Source organism: Manacus candei, unplaced genomic scaffold (genome assembly GCF_025592945.1).
Source record: "Manacus candei isolate 608988 ecotype Guabito, Panama unplaced genomic scaffold, ASM2559294v1 h1tg000223l, whole genome shotgun sequence".
Taxonomy (NCBI): domain Eukaryota; kingdom Metazoa; phylum Chordata; class Aves; order Passeriformes; family Pipridae; genus Manacus; species Manacus candei.
This window is the reverse complement of record NW_026138271.1, coordinates 117,250-132,479: the sequence shown is the minus strand read 5'-3', so window position 1 is coordinate 132,479 and position 15,230 is coordinate 117,250. Positions and strand designations below refer to the sequence as shown.

Sequence of the window (15,230 nt, the reverse complement as noted above, 5' to 3'; positions counted from 1 at the left end):
TGAACATTGTGACCCACCTCAGATACAGCCCATGATCTTTTATACATGTCCACAGCCATCAATGAGTTATTTTGTCTGCTCTGATTAATCAATCAGATTGAGTTATTGATGGGTCCCAAAATGAACTGCAGTGGCCGACAGTTGTTCTCTGTCAGCCAATACAGATTATTTTACTCTAGAGAGGTATGTGCATATATATTCTAGCTCTGTTTGTGCAATTCTTACATCATTCCACACCTCCCCAGCCCTTCCCAAACCTACCTGCTCCAGCCTCGTTCTGTAACAGACAAATTTGGAATTTATTTCTGCAGTGACAGGTTACATTAGCAATTTAGAATTTTGCTGTACTTATTTAGATGTTTAGGATTTTCTCTTGCTCAGGTGGAACATGTACTTCTGCCCAGAACCCGAGTGACACAGCTCTGCTGGCGACAGGTAGGTGACTGGTTGCTGCAGGTGGCACAACCAACTATTGCAGAAGAACCAATTCCCTTGGCAGCAACTAAAGTCACTGTGAGAACATGTTGGTGTTCCAGCCCAGCTACTCTCAGTCTGGGATGGGGGTCACAGAGGACCTTGGCTGTCATGCTGTGAGGGGCCAGGATCCAGGGGAGGTCACAGCTGGAATTGGGTGCCCTTCTCTCTCAAATGCCCCACAACCAGCATTTGGACTCTCGGGAGCCAACCCACTGCTCAGAGCTCTGCCCACACCACAGGCTCACCTGGCACTGCCACTCCTACATCTCCCTGTACCTCAGACAGGGAGGAAACACCTGTACTATGAATATACCACAGTAAGCCTGGACTTCCCTGTGAGCTGTACTTCCTGGCTCCCTCCTGTTACCAGACTCCAGTGACCACACCTGCGACCAAGGGGAAGGCATTAATTTTTAATTAAGTAGCCTTGGGTGTTTAGACACTAGAAGATAAAATGGCAATTCAGCCAATGGCAGTGGTACTCACATGCTGGAATTCAGCACCTGAATCCCCTTGGTAACTGTAGTTCCAATGTTCTGGGATAACAATCATTTATCACAGGTGGAGTAAAACTTCAGGGACACAGACAAGAACTTCAAGTTAATGAGGAGAATGTATCCAAAATCCGCATTAAAACAGGAATATAAAGTTTCCTGTAGTCCCACTGTAGCCTGGTAACACCTTCACGATGTCTCAGCAATAGTATCTCATGGAACTCTGCTTTCTTAAAGCAAAAACAAAACAAAAGAAGACCAATTATTCATTGAAGACAGCCTTACTAACAGGTACTTTCCCTCTCAACACAGTGAACACTGAAAGACAAAGATTTTTTGTGGTGCAATATAAACTATTTATTAGTGCAATATTTACAATATTACATGGTAGGGAAGCTGTTAGATATTGTAGCAGAGCCCACCTGTGTTTCAAATGCTTTCCTACTTGATTTTATCAAAAATAAAGCACAATGGTTTTGTTTATTTACCCCAGAAGAGTCATAGAAATGAGTGGAAATCAGAATGAAGGGCTGTAAGATCTGTGAAGAGTTTGATCTCCATGGTCTTCAGAGAACAGTTACCTGCTCTGTTCAAAAACAATCCACATTTAGGTAGACTGCTGAAGAATCCTGGAATGGCTTGGAAGGGACCTTTTAAAGGTCATCCAGTCCCACTCTCCTGCCATAGGAAGGGACACCTTCCAGTAGACCAAGTTCCCCCAAGCCCCTTTCGACCTGGCCTCAAACACTTCCAGGGATGGGGCAGCCACAGCTTCTCTGGGCAACCTGTGCCAGGGCCTCACCATCCTCACATGGAGGAATTCCTTCCCAGTATCCCATCTAACCCTGCCCTCTGTCTGTGGGAAGCCATTGACCTTTTCCCTGTCACTCCAGGCCTTTGTCCCAAGTCCCTCTCCAGCTCTCCTGGAGCCCCTTTAGGCTCTGGAAGGGGCTCCAAGGTCTCCCTGGAGCCTTCTCTTCTCCAGGTGAACACCCCCAGCTCTCCCAGCCTGGCTCCAGAGCAGAGGGGCTCCAGCCTTCAGAGCATTTTCTTGGCCTCGCACTTGGCCTTGCTGAAATTCAGGAGGTTCCCCTGGGCCCTGAATATGTCTAAAACCACTCAAGTATTAGAATATTGCAGTTTTCTGTAATTTTTTGGTGACAATTCAAACAAGAAGCATGAACTGACAGTGTTCACTGTTCTCACAAGTGTGGGAGCAAACATGCTGTGCCCTTGTCTGGTGAGACTGGAAGGCAGATGGGTTGGATTCCCTTTCCTGTTGGCTTGTCCAGAGGAAAGGAGGATATTGTCCCATGCTGTGACTAAAGCATTTCCTCATATTTTGCTCTCTCTTGTTGTCCCTGCTCAGTCAGGGGCTGAGGGATGAGCTGTACTTCACCTGGCTGGAACATCTCCACATTCACTGCTCGGGGTTTTGGGAGGCCTTTGTTATCGGAAGACTCTGCAGCGCAGATTTACTGATGGTTCCATAGGCCTGGGAGTAGCTGCCCATCGATGCTCTTGGATCACCTGCAGCTCCCACATTTGCAGTGATCTGGAACATCTTTTTACTGGGCTTCAGAAGGGGACGAACATCTTTGCTGTGACACTGAGAGTTTCTGGGATTCTATGTGAGAAAGAAAAGCCAAGACAAGTTAATAACCTGGAATCAGCTTTCTGGAATGCAAATAGGACACAGGTTTGGCTTTCGTCAGCATTACCCTTTCAGTGAACAAACACAAAGCTCAGAGCACATGTTGGCTGATCTCCCTATTCTGCTCTTCCTGTCACAGAAAGTTGGTCACAATTCCCTGAAGATTTTTCCAAATTCATTGGTCATGTGTACACATGCATGCACATCAAGTTCCACAATCCCATTTGGGGATTGGCTCCTCTCACTCCCAAAACCTATCCATTTTGGACAGGATTCCAAAGCAGAGGGGTTGAAAGGTGAGTTGCAAGTGGGCTCCTGAACATGCTTGGAGTTTCTGGTAATGTGGGCTAATGAAAGGTGTCCCTGCCCATGGCAGAGGGGTGGAATGAGACGAGTTTTAAGGTCCCTGCCAACCCAAATCAGTCTGTGATTCTGTGATACTATGAATCTGTGGAGCCTCCTTCCATACTCTGCCAATAAGCTTCCTCTGATCACTTGTGCAAGTGCCACAAGTCACCAGGCAACAGCCAGCCAGCTCAGGAACAGAAAAAGCAGGAGCAAGAAGTAATTAAAGAACCTAGCGAGGGTAAGGACTTTTACAAGGAAGCATGGCCAAGAACCAGGAAGAGAGAGGAGCAGAGAGGACAGGACTGACACCTTGCTCAGTAACAGCAATCCATTAGAATCATGGAATCATCAAGTCACATAATCGTCTGGGTTGGAAAAGTCCTCTGAGCCCAAGTCCAGCTGCTCCCCAAGCACTGCCAAAGCCCCAACTAACCCACATCCCCAGGTGCAACATCCACATGGCTGGTAAACTCCTCCAGAGATGGGAACTCCACCACTGCCCTGGGCAACCTGTGCCAGGCCTGGACAGCCCTTTCCATGAAGGAATTTTTCCCAATATCCAACCTGAACCTCCCCTGGCACAACTTGAGGCCATTTCCTCTTGTCCTGTCCCTTGTTCCCTAGGAGCAGAGCCTGACCTCCACCTGGCTCCTCCCTCCTGTCAGGGGGTTGGAGAGAGTGAGAAGGTCCTCCCTGAGCGTCCTTTTCTCCAGGCTGAGCCCCTCAGCTGCTCCTGGTGCTCCAGCCCCTTCCCCAGCTCCACTCTCTTCCACTGAGGAGCGTGAAAGATGTGCTCCTCAATGTCTTTCTTGTCGTGAGGAGGCCAAAACTGTCCTCAGGACTGGAGGTGCCCCAGCAGTGCCAGCACAGGGGACAGGCTCTGCCCTGGGCCTGTGGCCACACTGTGTCTGCTACAAGCCAGGAGCCACTGGCTTCTTACCCACCTGGGCACACCCGGGCTCATGTTCAGTCCCTGTCACCAGCACCCCCAGGAACTTTTCCAGCTTTTCAGCCACTCTATCCCAAGCCTGGAGCACCACAGGGAGTTGTTGTGACCCAAGTTACCACAGGTAAGGGTTAGAAGTTAAGCTACTCACATTGTAAAGGTTCTGCACACTTGTAGGAGGGAGCCCAGTGTTTGTCCATGAGATTTGTCTCCCTAGTTTCCCATTGTTGGAGATTCTGGGCTGTTGAGGTGGTGCAGAAAAGTTCCTGATCCCAGCACCAGGATTTGCATTTCCTGCAGAAGGAAAAACATGAGAGAAAGAAAGAAAATCATGAGGACACAGAACACCCTGACTGAGGCAGGAACAGTCACACACCCAACACTCATTCAAGTCTTTTGTTCTTATGTCATTTTCCTCCCACACTTTCACCCCCTCGTTTTACCATGCAAATCCCCCTCACTTCTTTTACAGCATTCAGTCTCTCCTCTCTCTTCCCCACAACAATGCCCCATGGTGTGTCACATCCTGGTGTAGGAGGGTGGTACCTACTCTGCACAGTGGTGTGTGTGATGGGGTTGTACATCATCACACTGATCTGTGATCTCTGACACACAGTTCTGGCCAAATCCTTGCTCTGGCTGGATCCTGTTGGCTGGACTCCAGCTGTGGCTCCTGCATGCACATGTGAAGGGTTTAGGAGAGGAGGTGCTGGTTCTTGCTGGACTTTTCTGGTGGGTACAGTCACTGAGCTGAAATTTGGGAGAAGTGGGCTGGATTCAGACTGGCTCAGCTGAATGTTTTCTCTCCGCCCTCGCTCCTTTAGAAGGCTCCTTGATTTTTTTTCAAGGATCAACTGCAGAACAGAAAAGCTGGCTAGACTTAATGCAGCAATACAGCAGAGGAACAAAACATCAAAACAAAGAGGAATACTTGTAAATATCTGGAATTTATTTCACAGTAACAAGTATAATTTTGGAACTAGATGATCCTTAAGCTCCCTTCCAACCCTAACCATTCTGTGATTCTATGATTCCATGGCTGTTGGATCCAGCACAGTATATTTCCCTCTAACCCAGTCTTTCTCAGACATCATGCTTCAGAGACTTTTCCTTTCCCAAAGGGAATTTAGATTTAAAGGTCTCTAAAAGATTCTGACAGTATGGAACTGACTGACCAAACACTGAGGTGTAACTGTGTCAGCAGGTATGGACAGCCCAGGGAAATACAAAGACAAGACAACAGAATTTGTTAAGTGTGTGCAAGAATGGAAGGTTACCTGGAGGATTAGGATTTGGGAAAACAAAAGTGAAATGTACCTCATATAATTTATTTCGATATTCTGCCACAGACAGCTGGACATCATCACCCAAAGGAAGGACCACATTATAATCCAAAGAGGGCTCCCTGGAAGGACAGTGGAATCTAAAGAGATGAGAACACATCATGTAATTCACTGACTGAAAGCAGCACCACAGACTAACACTATTTAAACAGGATTGTTAAACAATCTCATGTAAATAGGGTTGGAGAAAATGAAGAATTAGCTTTGGGTTTTTTTTCTGTAATGCATTTAAAGAAGACTTGTGCCAGGAACAGGTTTGTAATGTCTCAGAAGACATCAGGGGAAGCTGCACACTGGTGTCACTCTCACCTGTTCACATAAGGATGCTGCAGAGCCTCCTCTGCTGTGAGCCGTTTGTCAGGGTTAAATACCAGAAGTTTCTTCAGCAGATCCAAGGCAGGTAGTGGAGTAGAGGATGGGAAAATCTCCTCAAATGTTACTCGCTGCCTAGAAGACAGAAAACAATAATATGAGTTCCCAGTGTCCAATTCCCAGTGAAGGAATGAATGACAGTTCTGGGGATCACGCCAAGGTGACATCTGACCCCAGAGTTCACTCACAAAGATAATCACTGGATCCTGGAATGGTTTGGGTGGGAAGGGACCTTGAAGCTCATCTCTTGCTAGCCCCACGATCCCACAAATTCAGACCTGAGACCACAGAAACACATTTCTGTGTAATTTGCAATGAGAAGATGAAGTCTGATAATCTGGTTTTGCATTTTGGAACCCTAAATATAACTGTGAACATAATCAACAAGAGAGTATCTTATACATTTGAAATATCAGTTTTAAAACCCAAATCTTACTTATATTTTAAATAATTTCTATTTAAGAAGAGACTTTAGAGTCCCTTCCACTGCCTAAAGGAGCTCCAAGAGAGCAACTCTGGACAAGGGCTGGGAGTGACAGGACAAGAGGACGGGCTTCCCACTGGAAAAGTGGAGATTAAAATGGGATATTGGGAAGAAGTCCTTGCCTGTGAGGATAAGGAGTGACTGGAATGGATTTCCTGGAGAAATGGTGGCTGCCCCACCCCTGGAAGTGCTCCAGGCCAGGTTGGACAGGGCTTAGAGCAACCTGGGATAGTGGAAGGTGTCCCTGCCCATGGCAGGGGGTGGCACTGGATGGTCTTGAAGGTCACTTCCCACCCAAACCATTCTGGGATTCCACAATTCCATGGTCATACAGTAGGTGACCTGAGACACCCCCCACCAGGCTTACCGGGAACTCATGTGGTTAATAACTGAGGCCTTGTACTCTGACTGCAGAGCCAGAATATCTGCAATAATAAAAAGGTACTGTTAATGCCAACATGAGGATTACCTCAGAGAGCTACACAGTTTAGGAAGGAAAGCAAATATTATTGGATGTTAGCATAGGAAATTACTCTCATAACACATAATGGGAGATCTGTGGAAGGGGAATGGAATATTTACTTACAAATTTTCTAAGATTATTTCTGAATTTGTATTTATTAATCATAGACTTCATAAACCTGCACTCTCACACCCACAGAGGCAGAGGCACCAAGATATCTGAATTTCTTATTTTCCTCTAACACAAGCATTCACAATTAAGTCTCTAATTTCCTTGGAAAGGTGCCAGAATGACCCACAAGAAATACCTTCTCCTCTTATCCACCTGGGCTGCTTTCTTCCCCTCTTTAATCCCTTCCCTAAATCCCTTTCCCCGCAGCAGAGTCCTACCTTCTGAGGAGGGAGCAGGGATGACCCTTAGGATCTGCTCTATTTGATTCATTGTTGATGTTCCAGGGAAAAGAGGCTTCCCAAGCAGCATCTCTCCCAGAATACAGCCAATGCTCCACATGTCTACACCTTTAGTGTAACTATAAACAGGAACAGAACAGAGTTAGGATTAAATCAAGCAAGTATTTTCCTGAACCTGCTATTCACATCACCTGCATTGATTTATTTTACTAGAAAACATGCTTGGAGACCTCTCAGATACTAATGCTCACATTTGAACTATAAATTGAATGACATTTGGGAATCATGAGACTGGTAAGCATGAAACAGAAAAGAGATTTAGCCTACTCAAAGGCTAGTCTAGGAAACCATAAAAGGAAATATATAACAGAGAAATGCTAGAACAAGGCAATATACAAAAGGTAATGCCAGAAAAAGGTAATGTATCCTTTTCATATGACCAAGAATGAAGATACATGTTGATCTTTGGAAACAACTGACTTTTCAAGGCATTATGTATGTATAAAGTAGTAAAATTTACATTTTTAAGCCAAGTAAACACCAGACAATGGGTATAGGACAGTTTGCAAAACATCCACATTTAAATTCGGGATACTACCTCAGCCTCTATTTATTTACTTTTCTGATTTTTCATCTTTAAGTCAAGAAAGGGACTAAGCCTGACTAACAGGCAGCTGGTTTAATGTCTGATTACAGAGTATTTCCTGAAGATCTATCAAAAACCACTCCTTCAGTTTTGAAAGGAGGACTTATGTTCTCAAGCAAATTTTGTAAAGATGTGGGTTTAAAGGGAGAAAGAATAAGTCTAGTGGGAGAAAGGGTGACAAACAGATAAGCTGCTCACATATGTATATGAACACTCTAAGAACACAGGAAGGATGTGTACATAAAAACATGTACACATGTTTTTATGTTGCAGAACTGAAGTTTAAATGTATATTGAGAAAACAGACTGACACGACATTGCATCCAGTGACATCCAAAACTGACACATGTAAGACTTCTAGACAATCAGTTTTCCCAGTGGTGAAGCCGTCACAGACTGCCATCCCTTCGCTCACCTGCGAGAGGCCAGGAGGATCTCGGGGGCGCGGTACCAGCGCGTGGCCACGTACTCGGTCAGCGCGGGGCTGGGCTGCTCCTCGCCCTGCTGGCACAGGGAACGGGCCAGCCCGAAGTCACACAGCTTCACACAGCACTCTGCATCCAGCAGGACATTGGAGGGCTGGATTGAACACGGGAGAATTAATTGGCTTTTGACTCTCCCAATAGTAGAAGAACATTATCAAGGTTCTTTTATTAGTCTCATGCTTGCATACTTTTTCACACTTTTCCTATGGAGCCAGGCCGAGAGAGCTGGGGGCACTCAGCCTGGAGGAGGCTCTCGGAAGACCTTAGAGCTCCTTCCAGTGCCTAAAGGGGCTCCAGGAGAGATGGAGAGGGATTTTGGACATGAGCCTGGAGGGACAGGAAAAAGGGCAATGGCTTCCCATGGACAGAGGGCAGGGCTAGATGGGATACTGGGAAGAAATTCCTCCATGTGAGGATGGTGAGGCCCTGGCACAGGCTGCCCAGAGAAGCTGTGGCTGCCCCATCCCTGGAAGTGTTTGAGGCCAGGTTGGATGGGGCTTAAAGTGACCTGGGATAGTGGAAGGTGTCCCTGTCCATGGCAGAGGAGTGGGACTGGATGACCTTTAAAAGGTCCCTTCCATCTCAAATCAGTCTGTGATTTTATTCAGCGTTTGACAGAAAACTGGAGTGAAGGATACAATGACTGAAATATACCTTCTGATCCCTGTGAATGACATTCCCCGAGTGGATGAATTTAGTTGCCTTCAGGAGCTGGTAGAGAATGTAACACTTGTGGATGTCTTTCAGCAAATTCCCCTTCTTAATAACAGCATGTAAATCTGTCTCTGCAATATATTACAGCAGTAATATATTTACATCAGTAAAGATCAGTAATATCATGAATGTTCATGTAAATCACCAGCACACCACCATCAAAGTGGGAATAAGGATAACTCCGAAGAGAGGCTGGATTTGAGTGGCTGCTGCAATGCTGAGTCTCACCCATGGACTCGAAGATGAGGTAGATATCCTTGTCATTCTCAGCTTGGATAACATCGAGCAGCTTGATGATATTTGGATGTTCTCCAAATTCCTGTGCAGGGAAGAAACCCAGCTGTCAAAATCACATGTTTTGCTTGTGAATCATAAAAAGGGACAATAACCTATTTTAGTTTGTATTATTGTCTAGAACAAACATTAACATGCTGTTTCCTCAATTTGGCTTCTTCTGAAATAAACCTGAAAAAAGAATTTAAGCTTCTTCCATAGTATGAAACCAGCCAGTTAATCTGAAAAATAATCTCTGTTGACTGAATCATTGGTTCTAAAAATCCCTCTATACCACTTAAAACAAATTCCTTTCTGATCCCTCAGTCTTGAACCTCAAGAAAGATGTATAAAATAGGAGGGGAAACTAAAATTCTTTAGTCTGTTGAGCCCCAAAAGTCACAGAAGTACAGGCTGAACAGCACATTAACTTCCCTCCCCAGCCCCCTGCTGCCAAATGACTCCGTCTTTCCTTCAGGAGAAATATCCTTCTTTTCCCTGCTCCTCCTCCACCCATCTGCTCCAGAAGTGCTGCACTTTCAGAGATGATCTAACTTACAGGTAATTCACTTCTAAGGAATTGTTTATATTTTTAGCTTTTAATTTGCAGCTTCTATTTCAGGCTTCAGGAATGACTAAAAAGTAAAAAACCCTCATCTCTTTACTACTTAAAGTTGGCAGTCTTAGGAAATACCTATTCCATGAGCCCTGTCTCACTTGTGTCCTTAGAAATAACATCATTTCAAAATATTGATGTTTCTACATGGACAAATAATTATAATGCCACTGATAAGGTCAATTATATCACAACAAGAGCAGCTTTAAGTTACTCCTTGCAGATCTTCCCTTTTTGTTTTGCTTTGATTATTTTAAGTGATCAAAGTGCTTCCCACATGATGGGGAAAAGTAAATTTGGCATCCCCCATCCCAGCCCCCCTCTGATCATGGCAGTTAAAATGTAAGAGAAACAGTTTACGTCCATAAAGAAGCAAGAAATGACAGAAAGTGAAAGTCTACCTGTTGATGCTGCAGGAGACACATTGCTAAAAATGTGGAAAGAGCAGGAAAGAGTAAAAACAAGCGCAAACGGAGTGTGTTTCATTCAGGTGGGTTTGCCCTGAAAGGCTCTTTGCCAAGATGGTGCAGAAAAAAAATTAAAGAGTTGTCAACACTAATCATTGATCACTGCATTTTGGAAAACAATGGGAAGAAAATATGTGGACATCAGAGATAATAAAAAATCAGAGTGGAGGAGAAACATGGACATTACCTGCAGGAACATAATCTCTCGAAATGTTCTCTGGAAATAAAGAAAAAGTAGTTTATTAGCACCTCAAGAGAACGGCAAGGGATGCACTTCAATGAGAGGGTTAAATCCACTCCTCTTTTGTAGATGCCACGATACACAAAGCCTGACATTTATTGTTCCTTTTTATCCCAATATAGCTGCAGACTGTATTATTACATGCATAATTATCATCTTTCAGAGACAAAACTCTTGAAAATACCTATGGAATCCCACCACATCTCACAACACATCAGGACAATGATTTCTCACCTGAGCATCCGTCCTGTTTCTGAAAGCATCAAAAATCTTTTTAACAGCAACTATTTCTCCTGTCCTGCGGTCGATTGCTTTCCAGACGATGCCGTAGGCCTGGGGAGAAACACAGACAGGTGAGCAGTGTGCTGACACCCTGTCCCAGCTCAGGCCTGCAGCGGAGCCAGAATGGACTCAACAAAGGACTGGAAGAGAGGTGATCACTCGCTACCTGGAAGAGAGAGAGAGATCAGGCCCCTCTGCTCTGGAGCAAGGCTGGGAGAGCTGGGACCTTCCAGCCTGGAGAAGAGAAGGCTCTGGGGAGACCTTAGAGCCTTCCCAGTGCCTAAAGGGGCTCCAGGAGAGCTGGAGGGGGACTTTGGACAAGGGATGGAGGAACAGGACAAGGGGGAAGGGATTCCTACTAGAAAAGCAGGGATATACATGAGATATTGGGAAGAAACCTTTGCCTGTGAGTGTAGTAAGAGACTGGAATGGATTTCCTAGAGAAACTGTAGCTGCCCCATCCCTGGAAGTGTCCAAGGCCAGGTTGGATGGGGCTCTGAGCAAACTGGTCTAGTGAAAGGTGTTCTTGCCTATGGCAAGGGGGTGAAATGAGATGATCTTTAAGGTTACTTCCCACCCAAACCATTCTGTGTTTCCATGATTCTGTGGATGGAGACTGGCCCTGAGAAGAAGGACTTGGGGGTGCTGGTGGATGAAAAACTGAATGTGAGCTGACAACATGCACTAGCAGCCCAGAGAGTCAATCATGTCCTGGGCTGCATCAAAAGAAGGACAACCAGGGGATCAGGCCCAGCCAGCCCGGGGTTGTAACAGGCAGGTACTGCCTGACTAACCCGACCTCCCTCTGTGACAGGGTCACCCCCTCAGTGGCTGAGGGAAAGGCTGTGAATGTGTCTGCCTGGACTCTAGTAAAGCTCTGACAGCGTTTCCCACAACATTCTCCAGGAGAACCTGGCTGCTCCTGGCCTGGACAGGTGCACTGTTTGCTCGGTAACACCCGGCTGATGGCCAGTCCCAGAGAGCGGTGGGAAACGGGGCTGGGCACCAGTGGGGTTCCCCAGGCTCAGTACTGGGGCCAGTCCTGTTTAATGTCTTTATTGACTCTCTGGACAAGGGGATTGAGGGCACTGCAGTCAGTTCGCAGAGAACACCAGACTGGGTGGGAGTGTGGATCTGCCAGAGGGCAGAAACCTCTGCAGGGGTGTCTGGGAAGGCTGGATCAACGGGAGGGAATCGATGGGCCAAAGCCAATGGTGTGAGGATCCACAAGGTCCTGCCCTTGGGTCACAACAAGCCCATGAAATGCTCAAGCCTTGGGACAGAGCAGCTGGAAAGTTGGAAAAGAACCTAGAGGTGCTGGTGACAGTGGCTGAACAGGAGCTCAGGTGTACCCAGGTGGGCAAGAGGCCAATGGCACCTGGCCTGTGCCAGCAACAGTGTGGCCAGCAGGTTGACAGAGGTAATTCTTCCCTTGTACTCAAGTTTGGTGAGATCCCACCTGGAGCACTGCATCCAGCTTGGAGCTCCTCAGTACAAGAAAGACATGGACCAGCTTGAGAGCAGGTCCAGAGGAGGCCATGGAGATTCTCCGAGGGCTGGAGCCCCTCTGCTCTGAAGCCAGGCTGGGACAGCTGGGGGTGTTCGCCTGGAGAAGAAAAGGCTCCAGGGAGACCTTATTGTGGCCTTTCAATACTTAAAGGGGGCTGAAAAGAAGGATGGAGAGAGACTTGTTACCAATGTCTGTAGTAACAGTATCACAGCATCACAGAATTGCTGAGGTTGGAAAAGCCCTCCAAGACCTTGGGGTCCAACCACTAATGCAGCACTGCCAGGTCCAACATTAAACCTTTTTTTTTTTAATTAAAAACTGTACTATCTATTAGGGGAATGGGAACTTCTACCAGAGTTTTCCCTGTTCTGGATGACTGTGATACTTGCAAATGGTGATTGCTCAGTCTTACTTGTGGTAGAGATGCCATTTTCTTATTTTAGGTCATGGATTTGCACCTTGACTTTCCACATTCTAGGAGCTGCTTTACCTCTGCACGAGGGGATCATGCCCCACTCAGAAAGGCCCAGTTAATGTTTAAGTACTTGTACAAAGCAAAACAGCTGCAACATGTGATAGTGAGTGACTCTAGAGATTAAATACTCTTACAGTGAGTATCATGACATTGAGGCAGACTTCCCAGGAACATGTGTGGTCCTGGAGCATAGGTTCAGGACATTTGCCATGCATCAGGCAGTTGTACAAGTACCTCAGGTAAGTGCTACAGTACTTCCCTGTTGGCAACTGGGATTTATCTTTTTTCTCCAAGTAACACTCCAAGTGACAGGACAAGAGGAAACAGCCTCAAATTGTGCCGGGGAGGTTTAGGTTGGACATGGAGAAAATTCCTCATGGAAAGGGCTGTCCAGCCCTGGCCCAGGCTGCACAGGGCAAGGGTGGAGTTCCCATCCCTGGGGGGATTTAACAGCCATGTGGATGTGGCACTTGGAGACACGGGTTAGCGGAGGCCTTGGCAGTGCCAGGGGAGTGGTTGGACTCAGTGGGCTCAGAGGCTTTTCAACCCAAATGATTTCATAATTCTATGAAGCAAATGGCCCTCTCTCACATGACCCCTTGTAATTGTACATGAAATACTTAAACACTCATATCAATGCAACTAAACAACGACAAAGAGCTGCCAGAATAGAAGTGCCAGAATAATTGAGGAAGGTTTGGAGACTGTCTGAGGAGAAATATCTTAGAAATTACCACTGGCTCATGTACAGAAATATATTTCACGGAGAAGACATGACTTGATGCAGCATGACCTGTGAAGTGAGAGGGTTACAGGAAATGCAGAAAGATTTGGCAGGCACAGAGAGAATGTACTTTGAGACTCGGATCCATTTTACCATTTACTCCCGAGCTCCCGTGCCCCTCTCCCCGAGTTCCCCCGGGTCACCTGGAGCTCCCAGGGAGCCCTGAGCTCCAGACAGGATCTCTGAGCTCCCACAGGTACCTGAACTCGCCTGGGGCCCCTCAGCTCCCCGGGCCACCTGGAGCTCACACAGGGCCCTGAACTCCACACGGGCCCGACGAGCTCCCACGGGCCCGACGAGCTCCCACGGGCCCCGGGCACTCACCCCCTTGCCCAGGCGCCTCTTGATCTCGTACTTCTGGCACACGAGCGGCTCCACCTCGGGTGGGCTCATGGCGGCGCCTCCCTGCTGGCTCCCGCTGCCATGGAAACGGCCCCACGCCCCGCGCATGCGCAGCGGAACCGCGGGCGGCCGCCGGGCGGCGCCCTGACCCAGCACGGAGGCGGAACGGAGGAGCAGAGGGGGAACATGGCGTCCCACTGAGGCGTGTGGGAGAGATAAAGGGAGGAGCAGAGGGGGAACATGGCGTCCCACTGAGGCGTTGGGAGAGATAAAGGGAGGAGCAGGGGGGGAACATGGCGTCCCACTGAGGCGTGTGGGAGAGATAAAGGGAGGAGCAGGGGGGGAACATGGCGTCCCACTGAGGCGTGTGGGAGAGATAAAGGGGGGAGCGGGGGGGACATGGCGTCCCTTTTGGGGACACCTGGGACGTGTGGGACAGACAAAGGAGGATGCAATAAAAACAAACTAATTTCTTGAAGGAATCATACGTATGAATATTCATAAAAAACTTTAGACAGAAGCCATGGTAATTTCTTCCACAAGTTTTCATTTGAAGGAGATAAACCCGAAGACCTGTAATACCTGACGCTGTATAGGTGCAACAGCTACAGGTAAGGGATGGATGCCAGGATTTAAATTTTGGATATGAGTAACATGCTGATGTTAGAGATGAGTGTTGGAAGATCATGATGTACCCTTGTCACAGTGAGTGTTATACCAGAGTTAGGTCACAGTGTAATAGCCAATAAAGACCAAAGGAGAGATAATTTGCTTATCAAATTATATTTGCAACATTGTAATTACAAGTTGCGATAAACAAAGTCCCAAGTTTCTATAAGTTTCAAATAATAATTTCATTTGGTGTTTGTCTTGACTACCTCATGCATATTGATTGTATCATATACCTGTATATTCTGTGAGTTTTTGGCTAAATGTTTAATGGGAAAGTTTTCTCATAATTGAAGCTGAGAGTTATCTCTACAACTAGTCATAGTTCATGTATTCTTAGATGAACAGGCGCCTAAAGATTTAAAGTTCTATTATATTTACAGCTAAGGTTAAAAAAGCTATCTCTGCAGCCAGTCCTAATTCATGTACTCTTGGACGAGTAGGCGCCTAAAGACTTAAAGTTGTACTATATTTCATCCTTAGGATAGTGAGAAGGTTTAGGCCTTTTGACCTTGAGAGGGTCTGTTTTGTTTCATTGTGGGGGTGTAGTTAAGTTTTAGAATCTATTTAGTCTGTTTTTAATGTAGTCACCCATTTGCTTCACGAATCACAATTATTTATATATATCACACAAACCATAATGTTATGTTACCATAATTAGTGATATTTTGTTATGTTATGTAAGAAGAAAAAGAACTGAAAAAGAGAACAGAACTCTCTTCCAGTGGCAAGACA

General features: G+C 46.4%; 2 protein-coding genes across 7 annotated transcripts in view; one reads left to right on the top strand and one right to left on the bottom strand.

The window, feature by feature from the left end:
• The window catches only part of THUMPD2 (THUMP domain containing 2), a 70,003-nt gene that overhangs the window by 43,990 nt on the left and 10,783 nt on the right, over positions 1 to 15,230 (top strand). For 3 of the 4 annotated variants that reach the window (XM_051774763.1, XM_051774762.1, XM_051774761.1), the window contains exon 1: positions 14,015 to 14,437. The exons of the other annotated variant lie outside the window; for it this stretch is intronic. The gene's annotated coding sequence lies outside the window, so the exon portion shown is untranslated. Of the gene's footprint in view, positions 1 to 14,014; positions 14,438 to 15,230 lie in introns of those variants that run through there. 4 annotated transcript variants of the gene reach the window in all.
• Positions 621 to 13,949, bottom strand: MAPK15 (mitogen-activated protein kinase 15). Of its 3 annotated transcripts, none has more exons than XM_051774757.1 (14): positions 13,809 to 13,949; positions 10,668 to 10,766; positions 10,380 to 10,409; positions 9,065 to 9,155; positions 8,777 to 8,907; positions 8,053 to 8,216; positions 6,971 to 7,110; positions 6,486 to 6,543; positions 5,572 to 5,709; positions 5,237 to 5,342; positions 4,470 to 4,773; positions 4,071 to 4,213; positions 2,371 to 2,598; positions 621 to 1,201 (listed from the first exon to the last, which is right to left on the bottom strand). In XM_051774757.1, the coding sequence occupies exons 1-13, from the start codon at positions 13,932 to 13,934 to the stop codon at positions 2,392 to 2,394; spliced, it is 1,737 nt and encodes a 578-aa protein (XP_051630717.1). In that variant the 5' UTR covers positions 13,935 to 13,949; the 3' UTR covers positions 621 to 1,201; positions 2,371 to 2,391. The 3 variants fall into 3 exon arrangements, with proteins under 3 accessions (XP_051630717.1, XP_051630718.1, XP_051630716.1); XM_051774758.1 differs by having other exon boundaries at positions 621 to 1,197; XM_051774756.1 differs by lacking the exon at positions 621 to 1,201 and having other exon boundaries at positions 1,291 to 2,598.